This window comes from Watersipora subatra, chromosome 5 (assembly GCF_963576615.1).
Source record: "Watersipora subatra chromosome 5, tzWatSuba1.1, whole genome shotgun sequence".
In the NCBI taxonomy this organism is placed as follows: Eukaryota; Metazoa; Bryozoa; class Gymnolaemata; order Cheilostomatida; family Watersiporidae; genus Watersipora; species Watersipora subatra.
Window position 1 is genome coordinate 8,785,756 of NC_088712.1, and position 13,254 is coordinate 8,799,009.

The 13,254-nt window shown below is 35.8% G+C and overlaps 1 protein-coding gene across 1 annotated transcript; it reads right to left on the bottom strand.

Moving 5' to 3' along the window:
- Positions 1-4,687: 4,687 nt before the first annotated feature.
- Positions 4,688-5,724, bottom strand: LOC137397090 (piggyBac transposable element-derived protein 3-like). The gene is made up of 3 exons (XM_068083376.1): positions 5,381-5,724; positions 5,045-5,230; positions 4,688-4,844 (listed from the first exon to the last, which is right to left on the bottom strand). Exons 1-3 carry the CDS (start codon positions 5,722-5,724, stop codon positions 4,688-4,690), a joined length of 687 nt encoding a protein of 228 aa, XP_067939477.1.
- Positions 5,725-13,254: the final 7,530 nt, after the last annotated feature.

The following is a 13,254-nucleotide window of genomic DNA, read 5'->3' on the forward strand; positions in this document are numbered from 1 at the left end:
GGCTGGCTTGAGAAGACGTTATGTCATACACAATGTCTCAGCTGGTAACAGAAGCTTCTGTTGCTCTCAGCATGCATTCTAACTACAGTCAAACATGGATAACTGGTCCACGGATAGCTCGAACACATGGTTAATTCGAACATTTCCTTTGGTCCGTTCCCACGTAATGATAAATTGCTATAGATAACTCCAACTCAACACTGTTAATTCGAACTGTTTTTTTGCCCAACGGCTACCGAAACGGTTGTTATCGCTTTAGAAAATCACTTTATTCAAAGCCATAGAGGTAAACTTCATCTTTTCGTAATTCATAAGGGTCGTTATTACCACCATCGGGAAAATATTTTTGTCAACGACTTTTCTAAAAGTTTGGTGAAATTCGATTTATATTGCGATACGATGAATAGCACGGGCTAGCCGGGGCACGCGTGCAAGGATTTTCGCCACGCACATACAAAACAAAAATCGCATGTTGTTTTTGTTTTGTATGTGCGTGGCGAAAATCCTTGAGTGCGTGGCGTAACCCAGCTAGCCCGTGATGAATAGTTTTCCGACGTTGATTCTGTGTTGAATCAACGTCGGAATGTTGAATGTTTAAATCATCTTAAAAATTCTTGTAATTAAACGTATACGTTGTCTGAGCTACAAAAAAACTGTTCATCGTTTGACTTAAACACAGAATACATGTGTACATTCAATAAGTATCTATTAAAAAAGCGTGAGTGATATAGAATTTACCGTAAAACCTCGTAAAACTTCTAATTGAACTGCCTCAGAGTGTTGCTCTTAACGAATCCCAGGTAAAGTAAGGTAATCTGCATAAACTTCAAGAAAAAACGGCAAAATTGATCGTGGGTAAAACGCTCAAAAGAAAAAAATGTCTTTTCTTTTGAGCATTTCAACAACGATCAAGTTTTGCCAATGTCAATCTGAAAAACGTCCTGGCAATCACATCACCTCAAACAACAAACCAATCTCAAGTGATAGAAAAATCTTTATACTTTTTCATGAAAACGTTTTAAACTTTACATTAGAAGCATTTAAATTGAAACAAGCCATTTGTGCTTTTGATTTATATTATAGTTTGTATATGTACATGTTTCTACTAATAAATAAGTAAATATATGGACTTGTGACAGTGCTCTGATAACTTGAACGCTCTGATAATTCGAACACTTTTGCTCGGTCCCTTGAAGTTCGAGTAATCCATGTTTGACTGTATTTCACTTCTGACCTAAAATTTGAAAAAGAAAATATGTAATTATGCATAAATTTACAATTTCAAAATGTGATGAGAAATTGTTTCTACAACAACATTCCGTTTAATTACATTAAAGCTATTAGCTGTCATGGGCAATGGTCTGATGTACCCTAGGACACTTATGTATTCGCGGCATCTAACTTTCGCGTTTTCGCGGTGTAATCCTCTCGCGAAAATTTAATGAGCGAAACTAAACTATCATAACGAACGAGCGAAAACGCGAAGTTAAATAGCTTTGTTCGTTGGTTGATATCCACAATAAAATCGTAATATTAGAAATGCAGGCAACTTTCGTCTGTGGTTAGGATAAATGGGAAATTTCTGGTAAACTCATTATAGCTAATACACCGACTGAGCAGCATGGCAAAGCAATATCAGTTTAGTCACCGAATTTGTAACTGATGAGGATGAAAGTCTGGTAGGTGAAGTCGTAAAATTGAAGAATAATTATTGCAGTGATGAATTTTATTACTATCCAAAAACAATATCAACCCTCATCAGGTCCAACCACATTATCTCTTTCACTGCCAATCATGTACAAATTCGTTACCAGCCTAGTGCCAGCCATTTTACTGAAATTGCCGATGTTGCTTCATGATATGTATACAGTATTTTTTAAGTTCTACTTTAATTATCTGTATAATCACGAAAATCTAAATTGTCTGTTATGTCATCAACAACTAATTACCTGTTTTATGACTCGCGCGGAGTAGTTAATGAACTCACAGAAAAATGTTCGTTTTTAGATTAGAAATTCTCAAACAAAAGTTTAAAACTGCTTCGTTGTTTTAGGCTGATTTTATAGAGAAAGTTTCGGACAACACAGTCAATTTCATAAAACACTTAGAGACCGTGGGTTATGTGGTCAACAAATAATAAAATCAGGTTACAAGACAATTGCTGAGAAAGTCAGAAACTGCGTTTATGTCAGTGGCCTCTAGAAAACGCATAAATGCGTTTATGACGGCGTAAGGGTTATACAGTTTTGGTTGTGAAGTTGGTTGTTACCTATCTATTTTCTTCTTCTTGGGATTCGAGTGTGAAAGTCACGGCGGGAGGGACCTAGACGTCATTGATAGTCTAAGAAACAAATGGCAGCAAGCGATCAAATTGAATTGTCGATCTCACCCACACATTTCAACCTGTGGTTTACAAATGCGAACTATTCCCAAATTGAATTTTTTTCTTATTAGTGAACTGGACCTGAGGAATGTAATGTTTTTTCCACTGCATTTATTTTCACACCACTATATTTTCGCACTCATCAGAGCCGCGAAATTAAGTTGCAGCGAAATTTTACTCTGTGTGCTACTCACGAAACTAAATACTAGCGAAATATAAGTGTCCTAGGGTATCTGATGTATGAATCCACAAGCAAGCATTATGCCCAATCTCCTCCATGATCCTAGTTTTTAACTTGTCCTGGCTGTTTGCCAATGTTCTATAAATAGACTAGGATGACTGATTCGTGGTCTGGCTGTCTTGATCTATCTGGGCTGTTTATAGCTGAGTTGAATATTATGTAGTGCACCCTTGACATACGATGTTGATCCGTTCCAGGGTTGGCATCGTATGGTGAAAAATTTGCATGTAGGGGTATAGAGACCATTGTTATTATGCATTGCGAACATTCCCTGGTAAAAATTGTCTAAATTTTATAAAATTGTGTACATATTAGCAATTAGCAACAAAATAGTATGTTAACTTTGGTAATTGTATTTACCTTCAGTAACTTTATTGTATTTAGTGTGTTTAATGGTTATGATCTGCAATAAAATGCAAGATTATAATGCGTGTACCAAATGTAGTACGTACGGTAAGGAGATCTTACCTTCAAAAGGTACGCATAACATAAACTTAGAATTCACTCCTAGTAAGTTTAGCTTGCTAAACCCACACGCCACTGAGAATGTACTGTAGTCTCTCGTTAAACTCTCTACAGTCATACCATCAATTTACTTTTGTCCTGAATTGTATGTTGGGCACTCGTATGTCCGGGTATGACTGTGTTATAATTATAATCTTGTCACTTTTTGTTCTTATCATAGGTGAATCTACAGTTATACCGCGTTAAAATAACATTTGTAGTATTTTCTATTCCGTTTTAGCAGATGTACTCATCTTGTTTTTTGAAATCATCTCCCCCTGAATATATGTAGACGAGGCGGAGCTCTATCAAGCCTCTGTTTTTTTGAACATATCTACAAACCGTGAGAATATCAGGGAGATAAGAAACTAACGTCATCTGTAGAGGAACGTCAGCAGATGATGCAGTGTGTTATGAGAATAATGGTTAGTTTGTACTCCATGCAAGGAAGTAGGCCGATAGCATGATTAAATTAAAATCATTACAAAAGAAGTGATGCTAACATAGTTTTACTAGCGCATAGAAGGAAGCAGCGTGCATGACCTGCACATGACTTGGTTAGTGTCAGACCATATCCTATCGTTACTATTGTTACATAGCTCACTTAGTATGGGCATCAGTATTGTATGCACTTGTGCGCATTCACTTAATATTTAGTACATCGAATATTTGTATACAACGACTGGAAATCAGTCGCTGTCTGTTGCAAGAATCCTAGCGTAATTTTACAAGTCTGCTGGGCTATGTGATGGAAAATTTGAGAAATCCTAGACAACTCCAGGCTCGTTGCTAGTGCTTTATAAAATTGTGACATAATAAATATGTGGTAATAATAAAACAATAAATATTAGTATATAAAATTAGTAGCTAAAAGTTCCTAGTCACACAAACTGAACTGCTGATTTAGTCAATCGCAGTTCATTTGCAGGGGATTGAAGATATTGGTCACAGTAAAGGGTCAAAGGAATGTAGTGAATTTTTTTTTATTTAGCACGGACTTTTTATTAATTTCTTTTATCGTATATCTATTGCTAATTTTATCAAATTCCGATCATAATTTTCTTAAGCTCAGGAGTGATGCTGGGCATTGATATTTGATGCTATTCATTGTGCCATTTTATATTCTAGTCAAACAGTAAACAGCTCTCAAAAGAAGCTAGGCTAATCTCTTGGCCACCTGCCAATTGACCTAGTTGGCCAGCAGCCAATAGGAATATATACTGTTGTAGTAGCGTTTGCTGGTTTGAGAAAACTTAGTGTCAGACACAATTGTCCCAGCTGGTAACAGAACATTTTGTTGTTCACAGCATACATTTTAACCCTTTCTTGCATGAATATAGCTGCCATTGAGCTAGAGGAGAATAAGCAAGCAAAAACTGCACATTTCCACACAAAATATACCAAACATTTATTATTTTACTTCCACCCCATCTTACACATATGTAAAAATTAATGTCCTCATATGAGGACGCCATGCAGTTATTAAACAATGCGCTCTGTCCTCATATGAGGACAAACAACAGTTGGTTGGTAGCATTATAGGCTGTAGTCAGACAAAGTCACTTGGTATGATATGCTTCAAAGCATTCTGGGCAGAGAGCTTTTTTGCAAATTATGCACAAGTATCTGGTTTTGCTGTGGCAGGTTGGAGCAACACATCGGCTTGCATATTTCATAGCTGACTTTTCTGGCCAATCTCCAGCATCAAGGTTGTATCTAAAGTAATTCAACCAGTGTTGTGAAAAATTTTGAGCTTTTAAGTTGTAGGGTTATAGCAATATGCACATTTTGACTAAATAAACATATTTACAAGTAAAAATTTTAAAATAAATGAGTAAACTATTACTATTACCAAAATTATTGGTAACTCAAGACTATTTAGTAATTGAAAACTTCATAATGATCACTTTGCTTACCTCATCTCATCTGGTACCGTCGTTCTGATGTTTGTTAGACTAGGAGGGTGTACATATGAGCTTGATGGCTTCCCTTTTCTTTGATTTGACATTGTCCAGCCTTGTGTGATTAGCGCTCGTGCCACAGAGCTGCGGAACTCAAGCAAATCAATGCTTTCTCCGTGTTCCCAGCGATGGATCAGCCATCTATTCACAATTGTGACATTTACAAAGTGAAAAAACAGACGTAAATACCAACGCTTGTGATTTCATGCTACAGGCTGTGCCTGTAGCATGAAATCAAAAAATCTGGTAAATCTACTCCTCCCATATGTTTGTTATAGACTTCAACAGTACGAGGCCTGATAACATCCACATGCCTCTGCTTTTTTTTCCCATCCTTGTACTACACTGGTTGGTTGCATGCCAACAAATGTGCTTGCAGTGGAGACAAGATTGTTATCATTCCACTTCACAATAGTGATGTTGTCTTTGTTGGTAGCATAGCAAGCACTTCCTCTTGTTCTCATACCTTTATCACATATCAAAACTGCATCTGCATCGCATAGCCGAATTTTGCGGAGAGTACCAACAGCATATATCTTTTTCTTCTTTAGCTCGGTCAACAGCTCCAACGTTGTAAACAAGTTGTCAAAGTAAACCTTATGGTTCTTGCCAGCAAAACGGTCTGATAACCGCATCACAACATCTGGGCTCAGTCCCAGAACTTTTTTTCAGGTTTATTACCGCTTGTTCCTTGATACAATTCAAAGTCATAAAGGTAGCCTGGCACACCTGATCTCACCCATATTTTGTAACCCCATTTCTTCAGCTTACTCTTGATATATTGCTTTAGACCACTCTGGCCAGTGAAAGGAACCATCTGCTCATCGATACTATGACATTCTTCAGCATCTACACTTGTAAGAAACCTTTTTCGAAGAGCTTCCATCACAGCGCGTAGCTTCCATACTTTATCAGTAGAGTTTGCATCATGCTTTTGATTATCTACAAAGTGAAGGTGACGGCGTATGGCTTCAAATTTATTGACACTCATTACATCAGCAATCAATCCATATCGAGTTCCTTGGTTGCCAGACCAATACATCCATTATCTTGGATATCTTATGTTGGTGATCACAATGTTTATTCCCAAAAATACCATAAGTTCCCTTCTTGTAAGATTGAATGCAGAGTCGATGTTTACCTGCGACGCGTACAGATTTTTGTTATACACAATGTCATCTAGCAAGTCATTGTCAAAAAAATTCTTGATATATTGACTGGTTTTTCAGTATTTGCAAGGTTTACCTGACGTTTACCAGTAACGACAAGTTCGTTATGCGCATAGTCGTTGTCATTGTTGATTGTCCAACTAGTTGATGCTTTGATAATGGTTGATGGTATTGCTTTGTTTCGACCAAGCGTTGAAGATGTAGAGTTAGCAACTGGTGGTTTCTTACACATTTGTTCCTGTAAAGCTGCAGCTGAAGTAGATGCTGAAGAACAAGAAGTCAATGCAACGGCCACTTTTCTTCTCTTCTGTGGCAAAGGAGTTGTTGCGACGGCTGAGGTAGAAGGTTGAGAAGGCAGAGAACAGACAGAACTCAAACTGCTGTTGCCATAGAATTTCCCACTGCTCAAACTAAAAGTGTTTGCAAAGTATTCCCAGTCAGAGTCATCGCTAACCTGTTCCTCTGAAGCATTCACATTGTAGTCTGCATCAAAATCACTGCAGTTACCTGATTATGAAATGTAGCCATCTTCAGAGTTCTGAGCATAAAATAGCCTGAAGTGCCTCAGAGGTGGCTTTTCTGGAGCGCTGACTACTCATAGTTGAGAGGTGCAGAAACTTTAGCAAGACTAAAACAATGTAGACAGTGTTATTATCAACAAAATTTCTAATGAAGACTTTATGCATAATGGAATTTTCATTCAGTTATTGCATGATGTCCTCAAATGAGGACAATTCATTTTAGCCACTTTGAAAGTTTTACAAGTGTGTGAACAACATTGTTTTGTTTCAATCATTCACTCGAAAGACTGAACAAGCTCAGAAAAAAAGGACACATTTCCAAAAAGAAGAGGAATTGAAAAAATAGCAAAAGAATCACTGATAATTAGCAAACTCACCTTCTGCACAACTGCCTGACTTCAGATATCCCTCCACACCTTGACCTACTTCCCATGACCTCAGTAGCAGTACGACAGGAGAGAACAATTTGTACAATATTGATTAAATGATACAAGAAAAAGCAACTTCTAAATTTTAGGTTTAAAAATTGAATGGAAGTAGTATGTAGAGAGCAGATCTACACAAAAAAGTGACGGATCCAGCGGGGGATAGAAAAAGGGGGTTGCGAATTAAATTGGCTAGGGGTGTAGATTGAATTGCGTGGAGTTGAATGAGATGTTGGGGTTTGGGGGGAAATTGTGGTGTAGAGTAGGGGGTTGAATTCGAGGGGGTATGGATCCGCTCCTGGCGTAATCGGCGGATTATCTGTGAATGAGTCATCCGATTAGTGGGGGATGAGTCATCCGATTAAACGTGGATTATCGCGGGATTAGTCGGGGGAATCGTTGCGGATTAGTCGGCCGAATCGTCGCGGATTATCGGTGGATTAGTGGGGGGTGAATATCTGGGACATCGAGGGCTGGTTGGTTTTCCGGAGTGGATCTCGCGGATAATCGAGGAGAGCGAGAGATTACCGGATGAGTGAGGGGGTTAATATCTGGGACACCGAGGGGTTGATTTTCCGGAGAATGTTATATATTTGGTTGAATGAGAGATAAGTTTTTATTGTAAAATATAAACTATAAATGTTACAAAAAATTCAAATGCGAAATTCACTATCGCGAAATTCAATTTCGCGAAAGTTGACTATATAACATATAATGTGTAATTTCGCGAAAGTTGACTATATAATATATATAATGTGTAATTTCGCGAAATTGAATTTCGGGGTTGGAGCTCGATAATCTCGATAGGGTTTACAGACGGATTAGATAATTCGGTTAAAGTAAGAACCTCTTATTATTCACTTCGATTGTAAACTTCATAAATTTCTGAAAATTATCCACCACTGTTATGGATCCACCACTTTTTAAAAAAAAAATATATAAATTCACGATACGTTACTAGTCAGTGCTGATTGTTATTGGAGCTTCCGAGGACTCAACTTCACGTACTATGAAATTCGACAATATTTCTGAAAGAATATCCCAATTGAATATAAAACAAAGACGATGTAGAAGTCCAACCAAGTCTAGATCAAATAAACCTATGTCATTACAAAGTTCAGTCAGGAAAAGTTCGGTAGTAAAGCGGTTATTTGAATCCGAGGATAGTTATACGGAAGGTGTGAAGAAAACATCGTCACCTACTTCAACAGTTTTTAAAACCGAGAACGTGCAAGAACCATGGAAATGTATGCTGGTTGATCTAAAAGAGTTGGATATTCCAGCCTCTTTAGAAGTAATACAAGCAAATAAGACTGACGAAAATAACAATAATGAGATCGCTTTGCAATTCGTTATCGAGTGCAAGGGGGAGCGTGTGACATTATGTTCAATCATCAATCCTCAAATGTATAACATATCCTCATCGTTTCAATGGAGTGTACCAGCTCTCATGATCTTGGATCGAAATGAGATTTATAAGGAGTCTAGGTCTTCTTCAGAATTGAAACTATTTAAGATTGATGGAGCCTGCAATCTGAAGGAATTTAGAGAGAAAATAAGCAAGGATTACAATCTCTGTATATCAAGACATTGATTACTTGAGGAAACTGTTCAGTGATATAATTTTGGTGAAGGAATTGTTAATATGATTGAATTTTATAGTGATTATATGTTGTTATATCGTACAGGATTGAATTTACTATTAACGGATGATTTACCGAATATAAGTTTTGTATAACTTACAATATTTTGCAATTTCGCATGAGATGAATCTAAGAAAGATTCGGTTGATTGTACAATTCTCAATGTTTTAAAATGTTGATTGGAATAAATTTACAAAAGATTCAGTTACTCTCACTACGAAGTCTATATACAACACAATTTTGATTTTCGAAGTGAATGTCTAACGTCCAATAATTCTAGTAGTTGTAGATTTTCCGTATTCTCAGTTCGAAAAATTCACTTTCGTAAGGAACGAATTACGATAACATGTGGATTTCAGTTATAGTTGCCAACTCATTCGATGAAGTACTAAACATTATTATACAAGTGTTATCGATAAATTAAGTTTCGATAACTCCACTTCGGGAAAAATTTTCAAGTCGAGCATATATCCGGTGTTAGGGTACACAAACTACGTCATATCTTAGTTTCATCTGTATAGAACATTCTCGATCAATTTATCCCTGCGTAATTCCGGTTACACATGCGCAACTGCATAGGTTGCCGGTAAGATTGTTGAACAGGAGAAGATTTTGAGAATAGAGACCGAGTGAATCAAAAATTAGGTTCAATCGTGCGGAATATTTTACGTAAGTTGTATTCAGATATTCGTATTGGTGAAAATTAATTGAAACTTCTTTATATCCATATGTTTTATCCCATCGATGTAGAATGTAACTGTATTTATGTTAAAATACAATGAGACAAATGAAGCTGTGTAGGGATGCTAATGTCATTATATTTCCATATAAGTATACATGTTACAAAAAATATCGTGAGGATTGTATATCACAAGATTGTCGTCTGTTGATAAAGTCATGATGGATATATCACAGTAACGGATAAATTCAAGTTCCATTCGTACAGCATTCTTTTACTAAAAACTCATTCAGGCTTTCACTCATCCATTCTTTTGGAATAATATCAATCAGTTATGTTGTCGCTAATCAATATAGATAAAGTATCAATCTGACGTTCAGTCGTTCTTTTGTCTTGAATAATTCGATTTCTTATAATTTTTAATTCATTTTTCATAGTTTCTGGGATTTTTGAAGATAAAGATAATACTTCTTCGGTATAACATCTCCGAAGAGAATAAATGGGAAAGGTATGATTTTGATCTAAAAATCTTTTTTGGTATATCATTGCAGTTGACATGGATGGAGAAATTTTTAGGGAGTTTGATGCTGGATGATTGTCTATCGGTGAAAGTGATGTGGCATGAATGTCTAATGCTAAAAGATTAGAAGCGCTATCCTGATTTTTCAAATTTTTGGAAATGGGGGTGGAAAATGATAGCTCTTTTCTTAATGGAAGTTTAAATTTTTCAAAACTGCGTTCAACTGAATATTTTGGATTTGAAACGAACTTATATTTCTTTAAACTCTGAGTTAACATTTTTTGTGGAAAATTTTGATTAGATTTTATGTTAAAATAGTTTCCAAAATGTGAAGATATAAAATCCATGTAATCGTGAAAACCAATTTCATCCACAATAAAAAACTTATAAGAGGATCTAGCCAAAACTGTGGTTGCAGCACATTTGTATTTTCCTTTTGATTTTTCTTTCAAATGTTTTTGGAGTGAATCCTTTGAATTAAATAAATTTGAACAAATACATCCATATAAAAATAAGTGTTTAAAGAAGTGTACTGCAACCCTCCGATGTTTCTCTGTGGCTGAAGAATGACAACACTGTTTCAAACACATACAACATTCTATTGAACTAACACCTCCATCATGTTTCAATTTATCTGCTCTCTGTGCTATATCCATCATGACTATAAGCGTGCTCAGCCGCACCATTAAGAGAGCTTTGTTTTCTACATCTACAAAAGAAAGAAAACATTTTTTGTTATTTAAATCTACATTGAAATGAAGATGACAATAATTGTGTGGTTTATCGTGTTATGTATATTTTAGACTTACAATATCTGCTCTTTCCGTGGAGTTGAACAACTTTCATGTCTCCAAGGACTCTTGGGAGTGGGAAGTTGTGCCAGTCTTCTTCATCAGATGATTCATTCGAAATAGGAGCTACAAAGTACAAGATGAAGAAAGATGAGTGTAATGTTTTATCTGGTAGGAAGAAATTGAATGTTAGTAACTTTACTTAAAAGAAAAAACTAAATTTACTTACGTCTAGAAGAAGATGATGACTTTCGAGTTCTTTTTTCTACAATTTAAAAAACCAACAATGAAAACAGTTTTTTTTTTTTTTTGTATTTCCATATGAGTGGATGAATAGCGTGAGATAGTAACTAAAAAGAGGATCAAAGTTGTATAGGATGAATATCAATATAATGTTATAACTTTGACTTACTTAGCAAAGCTTTTCCTTTCTTTTGTCTGGATGGTGTAGACATCTCATCGTCCCCTTTTTCTACAATTCGAATATTAGCGATGAGACTGCCAGTTTTACATTTTCCTGTACAATCTATACATCATCCAAAACTACTTGATTAGATGGTATAACTTGGGAGATATTGGTTCCTAAAATCGTATTAATATAAGTTTGACTTACAAATTAAAAAATTAGTGGTGAGACTTCTAGTTTTACATTTCCTTGTACAATATATTTCCTTTCCAAGATCAGTTGACTAGATAGAGTTATTGATGACTACATAAAGTAACCCATTTAAATTTACCTATGATTTTGTTCTCTGTTTCAGGTTCGAAGAACTTTTCTGGAGAATTAACTCTCTCCAGCTCCACGAATGAATCGAAAATAGATCTTGGATGCGATGTCGCTTTGGAAATGGACGGAGTGGATAAGTCTAGGAGTTCTCGAAAGTCATTAGCACTCTCGTCCCTTCCATGTACAGCTCTTAGCATGTTCTCAGTAGAAATCTCTCTAAATCAAAATTATGTAATTTTTGAGAATATAATTAATAGAACAATGTAAAATATGAATATATGATATCGATATGTGAATTTATAAAGTGTACTTACAGCAAAGATCGTTGCTGTGTATCCATTTTCTTTATTTTGGAAATGTGATCTCAAAATCAAGATTTCGACGATAGTAGAATTATGATTATCACGAACTGAAGAATACCTTTTATAGTGAACCCAAAAAGATTAGTGGCTTATCTGAGTCATATTCCTACATGCGATGAATTCTTAATTGGTTTCCTCTGCACTTACTTCGGATTCAGGAATTATTCATCTCCACATAGAACTCCTATATCTGAGTCAGCTCTTCTAATTATGTTACTCATAACCTGTGGTCAATTCTTTCAAATCCTCTATTACTCTTGAAAAATTCAATATTAGAAAAGCTAGGTAACTCAATTTTTGTAATTATTACAGCCATATTATGGTAAGAAGTTGGTTCTTTAATTTTCCTATGAGGTCTTGGAGAAACAATAAAATTTGTCATTTCCTTTCCTTGTGATTATCTGAATCATTTTTGAAGATTACACTTGTTGACTCATTGAAGCTGGAATATTAACTAACTCTTCGGAGCGATATCTATCAATATAGTCTTGAATGGGAATCGATTGTTGTAGAACTGGAAACTAAAAAAGTTTATTTTATTGTTACTTCGGAATTGGTCAGACATCACATGTTTTTTTTTTTCAAAAAATATTGATTTGACTTCAACAATGTTGTAGTAGTTAATTCTTTACACATAGGAATATTGAGTTCTTTGGAACACCATTACATCACTGTTTATTCTCATTCTCGGTATTATTCAATCATTCGGTTTCATTTAACATTATTCTGAGAGATCCGTATGAAACAATAAAGTTGCATGAAGAATTGTAGTTGCACTCGCTCTAAGCAGAATATCTGAGTCGATTCCATGCAGAGCACAAGACACTGAACTACTTGGGAGACTAAATGAGTCAGAGCTGATAACAAATCCAATTGATAAAATTCTGAAATAAGTATATCTTGAAGTGGTGTTCGAGATTTTGCAAATGCTCTATTCGGTTATAAGTCGAAGTTACAGATTATGATTCACCATTCATAAAATGAAGGTAGGTTTGCGCAATAAGATAGACAGACTATAGGCAACATCACGTGACTTGAGGTAGGACGAGAGTTCAGTTATGGTTGTAAAGGCAAAGCCATTACGTAAACAGAAGTAGGTGCGTACGCTTGCTGATCCAATCATTAGCTGCATCCTATACATCAACAATGATAGAGCACGTGCTTTTGTTTACGTTTTGACTACAACAATACGGTGGACTGCTCGAGTCGTCATTAGTTAATAACGGAGAATGTACGTATCGCCTCTCCCCTATCTATCTCATTGGGTTGATGTAATTTTCGTGTTCATCAAGAAGAGACGAATCTTAAAATGGAATCCAAAACTTGAA

Coding starts and splice junctions, on each gene's coding strand:
- LOC137397090 (XM_068083376.1), bottom strand. CDS start 5,724: ATGCGGTTATCAGACCGTTTTGCTGGCAAGAACCATAAGGTTTACTTT. Junction 5,231..5,380: donor TGTGGATGTTATCAGGCCTC/GTACTGTTGAAG, acceptor AATTGTGAATAG/ATGGCTGATCCATCGCTGGG. Junction 4,845..5,044: donor ACGGTACCAGATGAGATGAG/GTAAGCAAAGTG, acceptor GAATTACTTTAG/ATACAACCTTGATGCTGGAG.